Source organism: Cavia porcellus, unplaced genomic scaffold (genome assembly GCF_034190915.1).
Source record: "Cavia porcellus strain 051 isolate PalLab524CR breed Dunkin Hartley unplaced genomic scaffold, mCavPor4.1 scaffold_12, whole genome shotgun sequence".
Classification (NCBI taxonomy): domain Eukaryota; kingdom Metazoa; phylum Chordata; class Mammalia; order Rodentia; family Caviidae; genus Cavia; species Cavia porcellus.
In genome coordinates, this window is record NW_026947495.1 from 53,373,995 (window position 1) to 53,394,662 (window position 20,668).

At 36.6% G+C, this 20,668-nt stretch overlaps 1 protein-coding gene and 1 long non-coding RNA gene across 7 annotated transcripts in view; one reads left to right on the forward strand and one right to left on the reverse strand.

Annotated features, from left to right (window-relative positions):
• LOC106025445 (uncharacterized) overlaps positions 1 to 20,668 on the forward strand; it is a 102,563-nt gene that overhangs the window by 66,164 nt on the left and 15,731 nt on the right. The gene's annotated exons all lie outside the window — the stretch shown is intronic.
• The window catches only part of Cobll1 (cordon-bleu WH2 repeat protein like 1), a 154,074-nt gene that overhangs the window by 36,167 nt on the left and 97,239 nt on the right, over positions 1 to 20,668 (reverse strand). For 3 of the 5 annotated variants that reach the window (XM_063259181.1, XM_063259183.1, XM_023561029.2), the window contains exons 5-8: positions 19,457 to 19,685; positions 18,334 to 18,372; positions 6,010 to 6,107; positions 5,661 to 5,897 (exon numbers count right to left, since the gene is read on the reverse strand). In XM_063259181.1, the coding sequence (XP_063115251.1) occupies positions 5,661 to 5,897; positions 6,010 to 6,107; positions 18,334 to 18,372; positions 19,457 to 19,685 (603 nt within the window). The remainder of the gene's footprint in view (positions 1 to 5,660; positions 5,898 to 6,009; positions 6,108 to 18,333; positions 18,373 to 19,456; positions 19,686 to 20,668) is intronic. The other 2 variants (XM_063259184.1, XM_063259182.1) reach the window with 1 other exon arrangement.

Consider the following 20,668-nt stretch of genomic DNA (forward strand, 5'->3'; position numbering starts at 1 on the left):
ATTCTAAAACTGGAAGATGATAAAAAGATTCATAACCTAAGAATAAAGAATGTGAGTGAGGAAGCAGGAACATCCAAAAATGAAATACAAAAAATATTCACAGAGATATTAAAGCAAAATTTCCCACGTATAGCAAAAAGAAATGATATCCAGATAAAAGAAGCATACAGAACGCCAGCTACCTACAACCAAAACAGATCTACGCCTAGGCATATAATAATCGAGATCCCAGAAATCCACCAAAAAAACAGAATATTAAAAGCAGCCAGAGAAAGGATGCAGGTTACCTATAACGGGAAATCTATCAAAATAACAGCAGACTTATCAACACAAACTCTTAAGTCAAGAAGGGAGTGGGGAGAAATATTCCAAGTCCTGAAGGAAAAAAATATGCAACCTAAGTTCATATATCCGTCAAAACTCTCTCTAAAAATTAATGAAGAAATAAGATACTTTCAATACAAGGAGGAACTGTGGGAGTTCGTGGCCACCAATCCAACCCTACAGAGAGCGCTGAAGGACATTACAGAGAAAGAGAGGAAGAGATATCAGGATTACAGCTACAGTGGCAGAGAGGCCTCAGTGTACGGGGCAGACCATGGAATGAGGGAATAAGGTGGACAAATTATAGCAGAAAAGTGGAGTAGCAGACATGAGGCAGAGACGGTAAGCTAGTGTTTGGTAGAGACAGCTCTGAAACTATATTTTAAAAAAAAAAGCAGAGGTCATTGCTAATGGTGTATAACGATTTAAAAGACACAGTAGTCCTAGTGCCATATTTAGATTGAATTAAATTTGTTCTGGTCTGTCCACTCATATCAGATTTGAGGACACAGACCTCTAGAACCAAAAATAGCAGGTTATACCATGGTAACTATCCTTATTTTCCTATTGACTTAAGCTGAAATCCTGTATTACTTACATTGTCTTACTATGACTGATCTTAATTGTATCTGAATCATAAGACCATTGGTTGGCCTTGACTGATCCTATTTGAAATCGGTATGCGTGTTAGAATCAACCCTAAAAGTAGAGGAAACTACTCTGAGCATGACAGGATGTAAAGGATATCCATACTGGTATGAATCAGTAACAGCTCTCAAATACTACAATGCAGTCAAAGATAAGTTTTTATAAAAATAGGTGATAGTATATTTAACTATAATAAGCCAGTGTTGTTGACAAATCTATTGAAAATAACAAGAGAAAACATAGTAGCTACGGAAGATCATTTATATTATAATTTTATAAGTCTTATCCATTGCATGTTTATCTAGGAAATTGTTTCGCTGTCTTGTTATGACTTGGTTTTCCCTATAATACAGAGAGGATAGGAACAAATACTCTGAGGAAGAGACCTGAAAAACCCGAGGCTTATTTTGTAGCATTATAATATAAATTCTAGCAATCTATTGCTTGCTGATTAAAATGACTCTGGACTGGTTTCTTCAGCTCAACTTCAGCATATGCAGAGATGGGGACGGCTATCACAAAGAGAATGAGAGATGCGATGGTAGTTGGAAATGTCTTCCCTAATCTGGAACTTGAGGACCTAAAAAGACTCCATCATCCTGTAATGATTTGATTTGTTCTATAATATGCAATAAGTATAGAAAGTGGGTGAAGTTAGGGACAACTATTTGTAAGAAGCTAGAGACAGTTAGATAAGGTAGATCTCCAGTGGACTTGCTTTGAAATCTGTACTTCTTTAAATTGTTTTTTATTTTTTTTTAAAATGTTCTGTTCTGTTTTGATATGGTTAACCTTATCCTCTTAGAGATGTAAAACAAATAGGTGGGACTGATAATCATATTACGGAGCTTTTGTTCGGCCATAGAGCAGAATGGTTTGTAGGGTCATTTTTTTTTTTGAATGTCATTCTATATACTTTAATTCTATAACCTGAACAGCCATTTCGAAGATGACAATTTGTAACTTATCAACTGGCAATTTCTTACCTTTTGTTTGTCTGTAATTTAGAATTATTTCTACCCTTTTTTTTTAATCTCCATGTATTTTTTTTTTCGTTTCCTTTTCTTTAAATAAAAAAAAAAAAAAAGAAAAAGTACAAGAGACATAACTTCAGAGAAAGTAAAAAAAGAATGAATCAACAGAAGAGATAGACAGACATGAAGAGGCAGAGTCATTCCATAATGAGTCAAATCTTCTGAAGTTAAAAACCGTCCTAAAAGTGAAGAGGAATTAAAGCTTAAAAGTAAAATTATGATCAGTTTGTAAAGAATTTGAGATTCAGAAAATTACAGCTGACTAAAGATTCTCAACTGGGAAGTAATAATTAAGAAATATAAACATGGCAGTTTGCCACACTCAGAACATGCTGAAGACAAGTTAAATACTGGTTCTCTCCTTAGTCTTTGCACAGGATTTCTTTAGCAATGGCTTTAAGAGGGAATGCAAGATATAAGAAAGTGAGACTGCAGGAAGAATCGGTCTTTAAGTGGATGTGAAAAAAAAGAAAAAAGTCAGGAAAAAGGCAAAAGTAACAAGTAAGAAAAAAATAGTAGGGCTTCTCAGTTGGAAAGAAAAAACTGAAGATAGCTCTAAATTTGCTGATTTTTCATGTAGTGATAAGTCAGTAACTATCCAAGAGTTCAAACTACAACCAGGACTGTAATTACAAAACTGATGTCATTAGTATCATGGGTTACCACCACAAATTATTCTGACTGAACCGTTTAAACAATAGCAAGTTACTCCTCCGTGGTTCCGAGGTCCAGAAACCTAAAATAACAGCATCTCAGGGTCTTTTATCCTCAAAAGGCATTAGGTCGTATTCCGCTGGTCTCTCTGGGCTTCTGTGGGCTCGAGCTCCAACCTCTGCCTTCACCTTCACAGGACCTGCTCCTCCTGTCTCCACACCTGTGTGCTGTCTCTTCACAGAATACCAGTCATAGGATTTGGGCTCAGCCCCAAACCAAGTTCTCTTCTCTAAATCCTTAACTACATCTATAAAAACCTATTTCTAATAAGGTCATCTTAATTATAGGAACTGGGGATTAGGACATGGACATATCTCTTAGGGGACAATATTCAGATCACCATAGTTGAGATCCTTAAGTCCATGAATTTGACCAAAAAAAAAAAAAAAAAAAAAAAAAAAGATGTCCTTCCTAAATAATGCAGAACATATAAATAAGATCATGTATTCCAGTATCTCTACTTAGAAAATGGCTAAAGGAAATAGCAAGAAAAAACAGCAGAGTTGAGATGTAAGAACAGTATCAAGACAAAGAAAGTGAGAAATTAATCATATAAAATACGATCACAAATGTAATGTGCTGAGATGCTTGGAAGGCACAAGTTTATGTGTGTGCATGTGTATACTCACACTAAAAAACATACCCGTAGCTTAATTATTAAAAAATTCTGTAATGAATAAATAAAAAATGGTTCTTTGGCTTCTCTAAGAAAAAACAAATAATTCTGGGTCCTTCTGAACAATACATCAAAGAACAACCCAGATGTCCAGATCAAAAGGAAAAATAATTAGAAAATTATATAAAGATGTGTACTTTGCCAAAGGCAACATACTAAAAAAAAAAAATATTACTTAACAGAGGGGCATCAACTGCTCATAGAGCAGAGGGTGAGAATCAAAAGAAAGAGCTTTCAGCAAGGTCATTGGAAGTGGAGTTTTAAGATGCAGACTATTATAAAGACAAGCTAGACCTCTTGGGGATCCAAGTACAAAGGAAGTTTACCGGAACAGATTGAATGAGGACAGCTATAATAAAGAGCAGTGAGCAGGAGCTAAGAATACTTCCACACCAAAGTCAAAATACTTTGGTAGCCACCTGAGAGTAATATAATCATTTATATTCTTATCATGCACTTTTATGTTAATCAAAAATATGAAACAATCCTGAAAATGCTACAGTTCCCTATGAAGAAATTTAAGGATACTACAAGCACAAAAAAAGTCACTGGAGCCTGACTTGGCCTCGATTTTCCCTGCTTAGTTTCTGTCTGTTTCTTGCCCGGGCCCAGGCCCGCTGTCGGCTTACCATTTCTGAGTCTCTGACCAGCATGATTCCCCTGAGAAAGCACTGCTCCTACATATTTGAGAAGTGAATTCGAGAATCACCATTCTCTGGCTTCTCAAGCTTCCTCTAACAATAAGCAGCTACCCAGAAGACAGGATACAATTCTACCATTAAAAAATTATTCTCCTTCTGATTTATAAAATTGGACTTTATGCTACAAATACTAAATTATACAAGAAAATCTTATAGAAATGAGAGTTGAACAGGTGATTTTCCAAGAACCTCCTTAGAGTGAGCATTTTAAAAGTTCATTTCTATTTGAGTTGCTGCTTTCTAAAGACACATATGATAATTTACAAACTAAAGAAAAATATATTTTAAGTTAAGACACAAATATATATTAGGTGTTTGGGAACTGCTTGCTTGCTTGAGCATTAAACTTAGTAAATTTCCAAGACAGAAATAGCATACTTCAATGAGATACAAGAAATGTACTATCTCAAGTATCTCAAAATAAAATTTGTTTTCAAAGTCATGTAAGTTATTCTCTCTTATGAACAGCAACAGAATATACGGCCTCACAATCACATTTACCTAAAAACACTGTCATTCTGCATAAATAAAGGAATGCAGAGGTTGTATAGATATAAAAAAAAATAGTTTGCGAATGGATTCCCATGAAATGGTATACTCAGATTAAAGGAAAGAAATAAATTAGCAAAGCTTTGAAGAAAAGGTACACCTAGAACAATGCTTTGAACCTAGCTATTATGGTTTATATCTGGATGTGCCTCCACAGCTTCTTAATACTCATGGATGGGATTTGTGGGAAATAACTGGATCAGGGGATGTGATAATCATCACTGAATGAGTCCACTGCTGAGTTTACAGCTGACTTGCGGTTAGGAGGTGGGATCTGGTCGGAAGACAGGGGTGCCGAGTCACGGCCAGGAAGAGTCTCTCTTTGCTGCTCCTCCTTCACACTCTGCTTCCCGCCTCCATGCAGTGAGCAGCCCTCCGCTGCCTGCCTGCATGCCTCCCTGCCTTGGAGCAGGGACTATGGACTTGGAGCAGGGGATTCTCCTCATATAAGTTGTGGGTGTTGGGTATTTTGTCTCAGCAAGGAATTGTAGTATTTTCATTTAAAAACCCATTTAAAAAACAGACTATCAATATACAGGTTGACACTGGAGATTTCCCTGGAGAATCCCAAAGTCAGGCCAAGAAGATACCTGCAGGTAGAAACCCATGAACATATCAAAGATGGCCAGTTTAACTTTAAAAAAAAGAAAAAAAAAAAAAAAAAAAAAAGACGGCTAGTTCTTAAAAAGAATATGTGTTTGAAAATGAGTATTTCAAATGCACCAAGCAAGGGACCCTGTTGGGTTTTAGGAAACAATGACTAGATTTATACACCATTTACTTGCCTAAAAATGAAAACTACTTAAATTAAATTTATTCTTCATTACATGGCAGAGCTACACATACTCTCTTCTGGTGCAAATGTTATTAGGAACTAGCTGTTCATTTTACTACATATTAATATCTGTTACTAACTTTCTTCAGAATTGTGTGGAAAACAACAAGTCAGGTAAAAGAAAAAAACAGATGATTCCCTGCATCCTTAAAACATACAAATAAAACAAAACAGCCCACCTCATCAGCTTCCTCCACGCCTGTGGACTTCACCACGGAAGAGCCTGCTCTCTCCTGGGGCTGCTCAAGGTCCTGTGGTGCAATCTGCGATGCCAGCATGGGTGGCAGTGGGGCCCGCCTCTTCTTGGGTGCATCGGATGGCAGGGTGTTGGACACATATGGCCTGGAGAGGGTATTGGATCTCACAAAAGTTGGGCGGTGCTTATTTATTAGAGGAGTTGCAGGAGCACTCGCAGTCTAGTAAAAGAATAAAGACAGTGTCTGCATGTAATTTCAAGACGAAAAGCACTGATATTTTTTTTAAAAGACTTGATTAATTTTAGGCAGTGGTAGATAAGAAAATACTTACTTGCTCCCGCTTTTTCTTACTGCGTTGAAAAAAGCTGAAAAACCCCTTACTTTCTTTCTCCTTCATGATATCTAGGTTTGGTGATACTTGAGAAGACTCTGAAAAGGAAGAAAAGTGTCTTAACTTTCATAAGCAGTGCTGAATGCTCACTTCCAATGTTTTCTTCTTTTTCCTTTAAAAACATGTAATGATAAAAGCTACTAATTATAGTCTGCTATAATCCAGGCTCTATGCTGTATCATTAAATTCTCAAGGCAACTAGCAAATATTGCTGCTACCTCACAGCAGAAATAAAGCTTAAAGAAACCAAGACATACCAGTTTTCACAGCCAGCACTCAGTTAGGCTATACACTCAGTTCTTCATGACTCAATCTGTGTTGCAAAGCAATTACCAACATTTTGCAAGTACAATTAAAATTAAATAAAGAAGATATGACATTGCTACCAGTTTGCCTTTACTTTGACTACAATTTTTTCTCAACACTAAACTATCATGAAATATTTTACTCTCCAAAATATAAAATATGTATACTTTATATAGCATTTACAGGACAGAACTATTTATATAGCATTTGTATCGTATTAGGCATTATAAGAAATTTAAAGATGATTTAAAGTATATAGGAGGGTGTGCATAGGTTATAGGAAAATACCATCAGAGCTTTAAGCATCTGTAACTTTTGGTATCTGCAAGAAGGGAAAGGTCTGTGGAACTAACTCCCACCAGGCCCTAAGGGAGCAGTGAACCTGACTAGCACTTTGTAAAATATTTCTTAAATGTTATTTGTTTGCTCCAGTTGTTCTTTAGCTGGGCATTATGGTGCACACCAGTAATCCCAGCACTCTCAGGAGGAGGATCATCATGAGTTCAAGGCCACCCTAAACTATACCCTGTCTTAAAAAAAGAAAAAAACCTAAATAATTAATCCCGTTGTTTTTAAATAGGGGAAATTTTCTTTCCCAGACCACACCTGATCATAATCGCTGGGGACAATATTGATTGTGACTGGCCTGGAGTCGGGGGAATGTGTTAAGGGCATGACTGGGTCAGAGCTGGTAAGGAGACTACATACAGTGCAATACACAAGACAGCATCCACCACCTGTGGAGAAGCAACTACCTCCAAACAGTAACAGTGAAGTGGAGAAGACCAAATTTAATCAGAATTCAAATGTCAAACCTCAAGGTTGCAACCAAAATATTTTTTTAAATGTTTCCAAAAATAAGTACCTGTGTCAATAAAGGACCTTACCCACCATGACAAATCCACCAGCACCAACCCAGTATGGCTCAGAATGTTTCTAATTCCATTCCACACTAAAAGAAATAATTGCTTAAGAATGGCTGATCTTCTGTTGGTATCAAATATGTGCAAAATGAGTTTGAAACAAAGTCATACTACAAAGAAAGCTGTCAAAGCCTACTAGGGGTGGTGGAAAAAGCACTCAGGAACCAACCTAAGATGGTTTTTGTTGGTAAAAATCAGGACTATTTTGGGCATCATTGTCTAACTACATCAAAGGAAACACCACAGATGATCAATTCTATGCACTCATTATAGTAAAAAAAAAAATAACCAAAACTCATCCTTACTGCTGTATCTTGGTAGAGTATCAGTCCATCATTTAAAAACTACTGGAGAAAAATAATGCACCATTACCTGTTCCTTTTTCTGACTAAATCCTATATATATTATAAAACAGCTTGTATGAGCAGGCTTGCTTGTAGAGATATCTCAGCTAATAAAGAAGTGTTTCCTGCACAGTATCATTCTTTTTCAACTCCTAGTCAAGATGCAGACACAATTATTAATAGTCAATGCCAGACAAGGTAACTTGTTATTTGAGTCTGCTAACTGACATATGAAATACCACCTATGAATGGGTTTTGTTATTCTTTTCTTTTTCCTCTCCTCTGTCTCCTCCTCTTCTTCCTCCTCAATATTGAGACAGTCTCATGAAGTTGCCATGGTTAGGCTTGAATTTGACTCTCCTGCTTCATTCCTCTAGAGTGCTAAGATTACAAGTGAGTAACAGATTCCCACCCACCCCCTCATTGACGCAAGCTACATCGCTGGGGTTGAACTCCAGGATTCATGTGATCCTACTGTCTCAGCCTCCTCAGTAGCTGGTATTACAGGTGAGTGCCACTATGCCTAGCTCTTCTGAGGTACTCTCAAAAATGCCATCTCCAAAACCTGGCAACATCTTTAAATTTAATAGTTAATTCACAAAAAATAGATGGAGAAAAGAAACATGTGAAGTGATACTACAGGGTGCATAAATAAAACTTTGAATAAGACAAACTATAAGACAAGTAAGTGACCTGATTTCTTCAATAAATGAACTGAAAATTTCGGAACACAGACAAGGAGTAAAATTTAAAAACATTACCTCTATAAAGTAACATTGGATTTTATGGCGAATCACAATATAATTTCAATGATACTGGAAACAAAGCACTATGTATCAAAATTAGATATAGCTAAAGCAGAACTTAGCAGTGAATGTATATTAAATGATTTTAAAATGTTTAAAAAACTAAATAAATATAGGGACTACTCTAGGAAAGCAAAGACAGTTAAAATCAATACATATAAGGAAAACTATTTTTAATAAACTAAAACTCAACTCTGATAAATATAAATAAGCAGCTTACATTTGACACAAAGATGCTAACAATTAATAGTGATGAATATGTGAACACCACTTTGTGCTTAAAGATTTTTACATATACCTGATTTATTTCTTAGAATAACCCTTTGAAGGAGGCACCATAAGCTATTCTGAGCCTGGTGTCTCATTTTGGTGATGTTAGCATTTACCTGCCACCATATGTAAGAAACATAAGCAGAGGTTTACCCCATTTCACATCTAAGAAACAAGAGAACACCGCTTTGAATAATTTAGACACACATGCATTAAATGATAGTATTGCAATTACTATCATTGAAATGATAGTATTGAATGGATAGTATCCATTTAAACATTATTTATAATGCCTGTGATTTTTTTTGTCCCTTTCATTTAAAGACAGAATCTTCTACCAAATGAACAGAGACATACAATTAAATTTAGTTAGAATAGTAAGTTGAAAATTCATATGGTGGCATAGTAGGATAAATATAAGACTATTTCAAATGTTGATTTTCAGACAACTGGTCATCCTCCACACTAACTGATCTGTCTTCATTTACAGCTCTATGTAAGGAGGACTGAAAGTGAGAGTTAAACACAAGTCATGTGAATACTTGAGCTTAGACAAATAACTCAAGTACTTTAATTTCCTCTTTTTAGAAGAGAGCGTAAAAGTAACTGTATACAAAGTTCAAAATCTTTTGATGATACCAATAAAGAAATAAAATGAAATAACAACTAAGAAAGAGATAAACATTTACAACATTGGGATTGACACTGTAGATGCTGATACTGCAAAAGAGCTGTCTTATTTTTACTATTCCAAGCTCTTAAGGTTGTGTTCACAACATTTACTCCTTCCATGCCTGAAAAGAATATTAGAAATCAATGCATTCGACACCCTCAAAATGAGCCTAAAAACATTAGGGAATTTGCTTAGGGTTACACATGTGGTAAAGTGAACAGCAAAAGCCAAGTACAAGTTACAGAATACAAGTTCCTGGAAAGAAGTACAGACATCCCTTTTTCCAGTGTTTAAATTATTTCTCTAGAGCCCAGCCTGTTTAGCTGCCGCGCCTGGCCATAGGTCTGCAGAGGAGGAGGTGGGCAGATCTGGGGTGCCCTCACTGCCCTCTCTGCGTGTCTGGAGGACTCTGGATATCTGCGCCCAGACTGCTGGAGTTCCCTCAGGCTTCCAGGTGCAGTGAAGGAGAGAGGTGGGTTTGAGGCTTCCACATCAGCCTCCCCATTCCCGGCTTCATTTGGAGACCTGCTGAGCTCCCGATAGGTGGGCTGGCCCACACTACCAGCCTAGCCCAGCCTGTTTAGCTGCCGCGCCTGGCCATAGGTCTGCAGAGGAGGAGCTGGGCAGATCTGGGGTGCCCTCACTGGCCTCCCTGCGTGTCTGGAGGACTCTGGATATCTGTGCCCAGACTGCTGGAGTTCCCTCAGGCTTCCAGGTGCAGAGAAGGAGAGAGGTGGATTTGAGGCTTCCACATCAGCCTCCCCATTCCCCGGCTTCATTTGGAGACATGCTGAGCTCCCCATAGGTGGGCTGGCCCACACTACCAGCCTAGCCCAGCCTGTTTAGCTGCCGCGCCTGGCCATAGGTCTGCAGAGGAGGAGCTGGGCAGATCTGGGGTGCCCTCACTGGCCTCTCTGTGTGTCTGGAGGACTCTGGATATCTGCGCCCAGACTGCTGGAGTTCCCTCAGGCTTCCAGGTGCAGTGAAAGAGAGAGGTGGGTTTGAGGCTTCCACATCAGCCTCCCCATTCCCAGCTTCACTTGGAGACCTGCTGAGCTCCCCATAGGTAGGCTGGCCCACACTACCAGCCTAGCCCAGCCGGTTTAGCTGCCGCGCCTGGCCATAGGCCTGCAGAGGAGGAGCTGGGCAGATCTGGGGTGCCCTCACTGGCCTCTCTGCGTGTCTGGAGGACTCTGGATATCTGCACCCAGACTGCTGGAGTTCCCTCAGGCTTCCAGGTGCAGTGAAGGGGAGAGGTGGGTTTGAGGCTTCCACATCAGCCTCCCCATTCCGGCTTCACTTGGAGACCTGCTGAGCTCCCGATAGGTGGGCTGGCCCACATACCAGCCTAGCCCAGCCTGTTTAGCTGCCGCGCCTGGCCATTGGTCTGCAGAGGAGGAGCTGGGCAGATTTGGGGTGCCTGCATCGGCCTCTCCATGCGTCTGGAGGACTGTGGATATCTCTGCAACCAGGGAGGGTCCACAGGTTGCTGAAGCACTGTGGCCTGTGGTGAGTACCCTAACCCGGCTGCGATTGAAGAACTGTGGAGCTTCCAAGGGGCAGGTGGGCGCACAGTGTCCCTGAGGCCCAGCTTGTCTGGAACTGCAGAGTTCTGAGCAGGCAGAGGAGGGCCACTGGTTCTGTAGGCCTAATGGCTTGGGGTAGCGCGGCGCCAGAGTCTCAGAGCCAGAGTCCAAACATAGAAGGGGATTTTCAACAGATCCTGAGGAAGCTTTCAAATAACACTTGAAACACAGAAATATAGGAAAATGACAAAACGAAAGACCAAATTACAACCTCAAACCTCCAGCCCATCTCAAGAAACCCTAGGAGCGATGTATATAGAAGAAAATATATCCCATCCACCTCATATATCGGACACAATAGCCACTGAAATTGACAAGCAACTCCAGGAAGCTTTAAAGAAATTCAAACTCGAAATAATCTCCCAGATAAAAGAAGAAATGATAAAAGAAATGAAAGAGATTCTAAATATATCTAAAGAAAACACAGATAAAAAATTGGAGGAACTAAACAAAAAGATAGAATCCCTAGACGAGCAATATAAGAAACAAACAGAATACAAAATGCAGATGCACAGAGATATACAGGAAATAAAAAACTCCACTGAAAGTTGTAAAAACCGCCTTAATGAAAGTGAAGATAGAATTTCAGACCTTGAAGACAGGATTGCAGCTAGTGAATAGGAAAGGAAAGATCTTTTGAAAATAACAAGGAACCAGGAAACAACAATTCAACAACTGCAAGACGATGCAAAGAAGAATAGCATAAGAATGATAGGGATTAATGAAAGAGAGGGAGACAACATGAAGGATGTCAGGAGGATATTTAGAGAAGTAATAGCTGAAAATTTCCCAAGCATGAGATCAGAAACTGACATCAGGATCAGTGAAGCATATAGAACTCCAAACAGTCATAACCAAAATAAAACTACACCCAGACATATAATAGTCACCATCCCAGAAATCCAACACAAGAATAGATTATTAAAAGCTGTCAGAGAGAAAAGACAAATCACTTATAAAGGAAAACCTATCAGAATCACAGCAGACTTCTCAGCACAAACGATAAAGTCAAGAAGAGCATGGAGTGAAGTATTCCAGATCCTAAAGCAAAATGATTTCCAACCAAGACTGATATATCCTGCAAAACTATCATTCAAAATAGATGGTGCAATACGATACTTCCATGACAAAGAACAGCTGAAGAACTTCATGAACACCAAACCAACCCTGCAAAAAATATTGAAAGACAGTTTAGATACACAAAGGAAAAAAGCACTAAGCAAAGCAAATAATTAAACAGAACAGAAAGATAAAGATGCAACAACAGAGAGATAACATTCCTACAATTAACCAGCATTTAACAGTAATAACCATTAATGTAAATGGTCTCAATGCACCAATCAAAAGAAACAGACTAGCAGAATGGATCAAGAAACAAAATCCAACCATATGCTGTTTACAGGAAACCCATCTAACCCAGAAAGATACTCACAGACTGAAAGTCAAAGGATGGAAAACAATTCTTCATGCAGCAGGAATCCAAAAAAAGGCAGGAGTAGCCATTCTGTTTGCAGACAACGTGAACTTTAAACCAACAATGACCATAAAGGACAAAGAAGGTCACTACATACTCGTAAGGGGAAAACTCCAAGAGGAAGAGATAACTATCTTAAATATATACGCACCAAACTCCAGAGCACCCAGTTATATAAAACAATTATTAACAGAAATGAAAACTCAAATTATCAGTAACACAATTGTAACAGGAGACCTTAATACACCACTGACACCAAGGGACAGATCAACCAGACAGAAAATGAGCAAAGAAATAACAGAACTGAATCACACCTGTGAACAAATGGGTTTGATAGACATATACAGAATGTTCCACCCAACAACATCAGAATACACATTCTTCTCAGCAGTACATGGATCATTTTCTAAAATAGACCATATATTAGCTCACAGAACATATTTAAGCAAATGCAAAAGAGTTGAAATCATCCCTTGCATATTATTGGATCATAGCGCTCTGAAATTAGAAATTAATGACAAAGGATACTGCAAAAATTCCGCAAACACATGGAAACTAAATAACACACTCTTGAGTAATCAGTGGGTCACAGAAGAAATTAAAGAAGAAATTAAACAATACCTAAAAGAAAATGAAAATGCAGATACAACTTACCGGAATCTGTGGGATGCAATGAAAGCCGTTCTGAGAGGAAAATTTATTGCACTGAGATCCCACATCAGGAAAACAGAACGAATACAAATAAATAACTTGATGCTACACCTCAAACAGCTAGAAAAAGAAGAGCAAGTCAAGCCCAAAGCCAAAAGAAGAGAGGAAATTATAAAAATCAGAGCAGAAATCAATGCAATAGAGACTAAGAAAACAATCCAAAGAATCAACGAATCAAAGAGTTGGTTCTTTGAAAGAATAAATAAAATCGATAAGCCCCTAGCCAACCTTATTAAAAAAAGGAAAGAAAAAGCTCAAATTCATGCAATAAGAAATGAAAAAGGAGAAATCACTACAGACCCAATAGAAATACAGAGGATCATCAACACCTATTTCGAAAACCTCTACTCTCAAAAGTTTGATAACACAGAAGAAATAGACAGATTCTTACAAGCATATGAAGTACCAAAGCTAGATCAAGAGGATATAAAACTGTTGAATAACCCAATCTCTGCTAATGAAATTGAGAATGTAATTGGGTCCTTGCCCACCAAGAAGAGCCCAGGCCCAGATGGATTCACTGCAGAATTCTACAAGAAATATAAAGAAGACCTAATGCCGACACTCCTCAAACTATTCAATGAAATTGAAAGGGAAGCAATCCTTCCTAAGTCATTCCTGGAAGCAAATATTACTCTAGTACCAAAACCTGAGAAAGACCCAACTATAAAAGAGAACTATAGACCGATCTCCCTAATGAACACAGATGCAAAAATCCTCAATAAAATATTGGCAAATAGGATCCAGCAAATCATCAAGAAGATTATACACCATGACCAAGTGGGATTCATCCCAGGAATGCAAGGATGGTTCAACATACGCAAATCAATAAATGTAATCCACCATATCAATAAAGCCAAAAATAAGAATCACATGATCATCTCTATAGATGCAGAAAAAGCCTTCGATAAGGTCCAACACTTATTCATGATAAGAACTTTACAGAAAATTGGAATAAATGGTCTTTACCTCAATATAATAAAGGCCATTTATGACAAACCAACAGCCAGCATCATACTAAATGGCCAAAAATTGAAAGCCTTTACTTTAAAATTGGGTACAAGACAAGGATGTCCTTTATCACCACTCCTATTTAATATAGTACTGGAAGTACTAGCCAGAGCAATTAGGCAAGAAAGAGAAATAAAAGGGGTAAAGATAGGAAAAGAAGAAGTTAAATTATCATTGTTTGCAGATGACAGGATACTCTACATAGAAGACCCCCTAAACTCCATTGAAATACTCTTAGATACAATAAATAAATTCAGTAATGTGGCTGGATACAAAATCAATACTCAGAAATCAATAGCATTCCTATACACGAACAACAAAATTACAGAGAGGGAAATAAGAGAAACTGGACTATTCACATTAGCAAGCAAAAAAATGAAATATTTAGGAATTACTCTTACGAAAGAAGTGAAAGACTTATACAGTGAAAATTATAATACACTGAAAAAGGAAATTGAAGATGATCTCAGAAAATGGAAAGACATCCCTTGCTCATGGATAGGAAGAACAAACATTGTGAAAATGGCCATTCTCCCAAAACTGTTATACAGATTCAATGCAATCCCAATAGAAATACCATCAACATACCTTATAGATCTAGAGAAATCACTCCTAAATTTCATCTGGAACCAGAAGAGACCTAGAATCGCAAAGGCAATTCTAAGCAGCAAAGACAAAGCAGGAGGCATCACAATCCCTGACTTGAAGTTATACTACAAAGCAACAGTAGTAAAATCAACATGGTATTGGAATCAAAACAGAGCTGAAGATCAGTGGAATAGATTAGAAGATACAACCACAACTACAAACACACTCAACCACCTTATTTTTGATAAAGGAGCCAAGCAGGTTCACTGGAAGAACGACAGTCTCTTTAATAAATGGTGCTGGAAAAACTGGCTCTCCATTTGCCGAAAACTAAAGCTAGACCCATGTCTATCACCATGTACTAAATTAAAATCTAAATGGGTCAAAGATCTGAATATTAAAACAGAAACACTAAATCTATTGGAAGACAAAATAGGTAGAAACCTTGGAGACATAGGAGTAGGTAAAGAATTCATGAACAGGACTCAAACCGCACGGGAAATACTTCCCAGAATCAATAACTGGGACCACTTCTTATTAAAAAGTTTCTGCATGTCAAAAGAAATCTCCAGCATAGTGAAAAGAAAACCCACAAACTGGGAAAAGATTTTAGTGAACTCTCTCTCAGACAAGGGCCTCTTGTCTAAAACATATAAAGAATTAAAGAAACTCAGACCTCCGAAATTCAAAGATCCAATCCAAAAATGGGCATCTGAGATGAATATGCAATTCTCAGATGAAGAAATGCAAATGGCAAATAAATACATGAAAAAATGCTCATCATCATTGGTCATTAGAGAAATGCAAATTAAAACCACACTGAGATACCATCTCACTCCTGAAAGAATGGCTAGGATCAAGAAAACCGACAACAAATGCTGGAGAGGCTGTGGGGAAAAAGGAACTCTCCTGCACTGCTGGTGGGAGTGTAGACTGGTACAGCCTTTGTGGAGATCTGTCTGGAGATTTCTCAAAAAGTTGGGACTGGAAATCCCATTTATTCCAGCTATTCCACTTCTAGGCATATTCCCAGAAGAACTGAAAGCATCATACCACAGTGATATATGTGCACCTATGTTTATAGCAGCACAATTTGTAATCGCCAGATCTTGGAAACAACCCAAGTGCCCATCAACTGAGGAATGGATAAAAAAGTTGTGGTATTTCTATACAATGGAGTATTATTCAGCTATAAAGAAGGATCACATTGAGATATTTATCAATAAATGGGCGCAGCTTGAGACCATACTCATTAGTGAAATAAATCAATCTCGCATGTGTGAATACCGAATAGTTTCCCTAATGTAAATAATGATTCAAATATATAAAAATATGTGGTAATCATGATTCCCCATTAGGTGGCCTTGAAGCCTTATAAAGTTTTCACTCATTAATTAGAAAGGCTTTATTCTGGGCTTCTTGATATGAAAATATTTGAAGCTAGAGTATATGAAGTTTTATCCAAATATTTCAAGGAAAAAGACACTATGGTAACTACTATTAAGTCAGGTTATAAGGTGGTGAAGTACTAGGTTGTTGAAACAGTCATGCTGTGACCTCTATTGTTATATTGTTATGTCCTGTTTTATCTCAATCTCCCCCTTATTGTTTCAAAAAAATTATTTAGTCATTTCTTATGTTTGTCTTAATTAAAGAAAAAATTCAAAAAAATTAGGATATATAAATAGTAACTCTTTTCGATTTCCTATTAACTTGTTTTGAAGTCCTTTAGTACTCCCACGATCTTGTTTTGACTGATTAGACTCTGTTCCATTCTATATGATAGTATCAAGTTTGAAGACATAGGCAACTACTTTGAAGACAATAAGATTCACTAAGATACCCATTCTGGTTTGACTAGTGTCTTCTTTGGAAGTCCTGTAATGTTTACAATGCCTAAGTTTTATTGGTCTTGTTCTCTACTGTTTTGTCCAACTTTATAATATCTAATAAGATAGACAATTCTTTTTAAGGAAACAAGGGACAACGTTGATAACCATTGTTGATAAACTTGTACTCTGTTCTACACCATGTGCTATGTCTATCCTTGGTATTGACTGACAGCTTTGTTTTGCCATATTTGACTGTATTCTTCCCCCCCCCCCAAGAAAGTAATAAGCACTAAGGAGTAATAAAATCCAAGATGTGTAAATTTTGTTGTAAAAAAGAGAGGGAAAAAAAAAAAAAGAAAAAGAGCTCTAACGGATATAACAGCAAGTGTGTTTGGGGGTGTTAAATAGCTGACTTTATCAATGTTTTTGGAACATTGAACACAGCTGTTTGCAGTCTCCCTGTTTGAATGTCCACCTTGTGTTCTTTGATACTGTGATTTGAGGAACTATTTTCAAGAAGATAGTGTGTAATCTACTAGCAGGTGATTTCTTACTGTTATGTTGTTTTGTTTTGTTTTGTTTTGTTTTGTTTTGTAGTTCTGTATTGCATGTACCCTTACGCCGCTTTGGTTTGTTTTGTGTTTTTCTCTTTTTCCTCTTAAATAAAAAAATAATAATAATAAATAAATAAATAAATAAATAAATAATTTCTCTAGAAGTGGAAAGGCAAGATCCAGACAGATAAGGCTACTATCCCTACAAGCTTGACAAAGCCAACAATGTCTCAGCATTAAAATACCTATGTCTGATTCTTGGCCAGTATACAACATAGGTCCTAAGAATTTCCAACTTGGATCAGGCTAGTTTTCAAGACAGCCACAGATAACAAACAGTCGACACTGTTGGTTATGTGGTTTAATTCTTGGAACAGAGTGTTATCAGTGTGCTTCAGGAAAACTGGAAATAACAAAGCAGATTGCAATAACATGTAATGTACAGTTTATTAAGGTTCTTTGTAAAGGAGGGTGGTAATTATTAGAGTAATCAATTATCTAAGCCTGCCCTTTTTAATGGGCAAAAAAAAAAAGTCTTCCAGAGTTTATTGGACAATTTTTAATAAAGTTTTTCTCCAGGAATGTAATACATGCTTATTATAAAATCCTATAATAAAGAAATATGAAAAGTAGTTCACAGCCCTATCACCCAAAGGTAACTACTATTAAAATTTTTTATGTATTTACTTTCAGATTTCACATAAAAATGTTTTTCTATATTGTTTTAAATATATTTCTATGTTTTAAAAACAATTCTAGCATAAGCATTTTCCTGTTATTACGAAGTGTTCACAATTTAATGGCTGCAAAAGAAAAAGTCCTTTGGTCAGTGTATTGTCATTTTTCTGAACAACTGTTCAGTGGAAATCATCTAAGATCCTACCACAGTACCAAACTATTAGCAATTGTATCCTCCTCCCCAAAAGACCCTGGTGAAATTGTTTTTCTTGTATGAGAGTAAGGCATACGTTTTCTCACACATCTAGGATGGTGCAACTATGAATTTAGAAATCAAGAAGGGGAACTTATAAATTATTTTTCAGAAATAAAAACCAAAGATTTTCTAAGAGTCTCTTTCAGAATATGCATATTAGTAATGTTAGGAAAGCAGGTTATACTAGAAGCTTATTTTCAATTTATCCAATTGCATGTTACAAGTTGCAGCCTCTAGTGATTCACATCTTACCTTGTAAAGATGACTTACTGAAGGCAGTGACAGAAGTGGCTATTGAAGGAGCAGGTAAAAGAGGTAAATTGACTGTACAGATCATGCTTGTTCAAGTATAAAACAACACTGGGTTTAAAAGTAATCCACAGGTTACATAACATCACAACATTAAGTTTTGAACTTCTTTGTGCATAACGTATGTAACGATCTCCACCAAACTATTCTTTATCCTAGTAAAATGGATTTGCGTTGAATAAGACTGCCTTAGATATCATACAAATCAACATTATCTAAGATCTCCAAATTTTAATACATTACATTGTTTCTATAGATTAAAGTCATAAGCTATTTGAAAATTCTAGGGGGGTTGATTCATTTTATAAACCTATTTATTTATTTATTTTTAGAAAACAACTGGCAAGAAACTTCTATCCTTGAATTATAATTAAACCAACACAAAACCATAGGGAGTCTACCTGACTAGAAAAACAATGAATTCACATGTAAATTTTATTTTCTGTTTAAATATAAAAGCCACAAAGAATTATGCTAAATGAAACCAAAAAGCCAGACATGATGGGCATGAAAATTTAGTCCTAACTACTTGGGGCTAAAGCATGAGGATCCCTTGAGCTCAAGTTGCAAGAGAAGCCTGCACAGCTAACTAAGACTCCCATGCCTGAAAAAAAGGGAAGGAGAGACACCGGAGGAGAAAGAGGCCAAAGAGAGGAAGAAACAAGAAAAAAAAAATCCATAGGTATACAGAATTCATAGGTATACAGAAATCCATAGGTATATAGAATAAAAATTCATAGGTACATAGAAAACTATAAAATGTAAATGTCCCCTAAAAAGACAGGCTTTATTCAAATTTCAGTAACTAAAATTATTTGTTATTTATCTACATTTAATTTTTTCTTCTTTTCCCCAATGGCATGTATTTACTTGCCTAAAGGATCAATTAACTTGCCATCGTGAAACTGAGAACACACACATATATATTACATATATATCCCTATATTATATATATCCATATATAACATATAGATATTATATATCCACATATAACATAGACATAATGTGCACACACGCACATAAATATATATTCAGGTAAATGAGTAACACAAAAAGTCTAACTCACCTCCACTGACATCCATGGCATATAATTCTCTCAGTCCCAGGTCATTAAGAGACTTCGTCAAATCCAATGGTTCCTGAGATTGATAATCTTTCAGCAACAAGGTGTGAGACGGGTCAAACTCACACTTGCTACATATCGTAGGAACAAGTTCTTGAAGCGATGCATGTGGACTGACTCTCACTATGGCCTTTTGTGTTTTCTTAAAATTGATCACTACTCTCACAGTTTTCTGAAATGCAGATTAAAACTACAGTTTAGCACAAATTTACTAAAACAAACTTTCCATGATGCTGTCTGGAATAAGAAATTGATCTGCAATGACATATTTATACAACAGACAATTCTCCCCTATTCTGGTGTAAAATTCCTTTTCAGTAATGTTACTTCCTAAACCTAAAGCAAATTCTATCAAAAAATTAGTTTATTAAATCATCTAAATTAAATTCACAACCTCTGTACCATAAAACAGTAAGTAGATCCAAATCCAAAAGGAACAAAAGCCTCATATCTAGTACTACTATTTCTACGTTTTTCTTAAAACATGTTCTGTAAAATTAGGAACTATACATAAAAATAATTATGCATGCTTTCTTCTGTCCTTTAAGCAATATTTATATTTTGAATGGCTTCTCAGCTGTCTCTGTGAAAATTGTGGAAACGAACCTAAAATTTTTGTTTTCTCTACTCAAAGTAGGACAAAATAAGACAAAATGAGCTTTATAGTATTTGTCATAATCAGTAAATAAAAAGTAGTGATCGTGAGTAGCTTTTGTTATTGTTACTATTATACACCGACTAATTTAAATATAATAGTACTAAAACTTTTATTTAGTTAACACGAGTAATTCAGAGTTACTAGGAATCTTTAAAGAATCTCATCATCTTGATGTAACTGAATTACATCTTGTAAATATGTAGAACCTTAGCAACATTTGGGTATGCTAAGTGAAATTTACAGTTTACAGATTCTCAAAGACATTCATTCATAAAAATCTTAAGTATAATCGAGGGGCTTCGAGACTGATAATCTACACTGTCAGCATAAACTACTTCCAGCATGACAAATGGCACAGATACGCAAAAATAAGAACATACCTAGACAGTAGTAACTCAATATCTTAGATAATATTTAATATTCAATCACATATAAAAGTGAAAATTTTAATATAAAAGACCCTGCTAACTTTTTTGGTAAATGTTTCATAATATTTT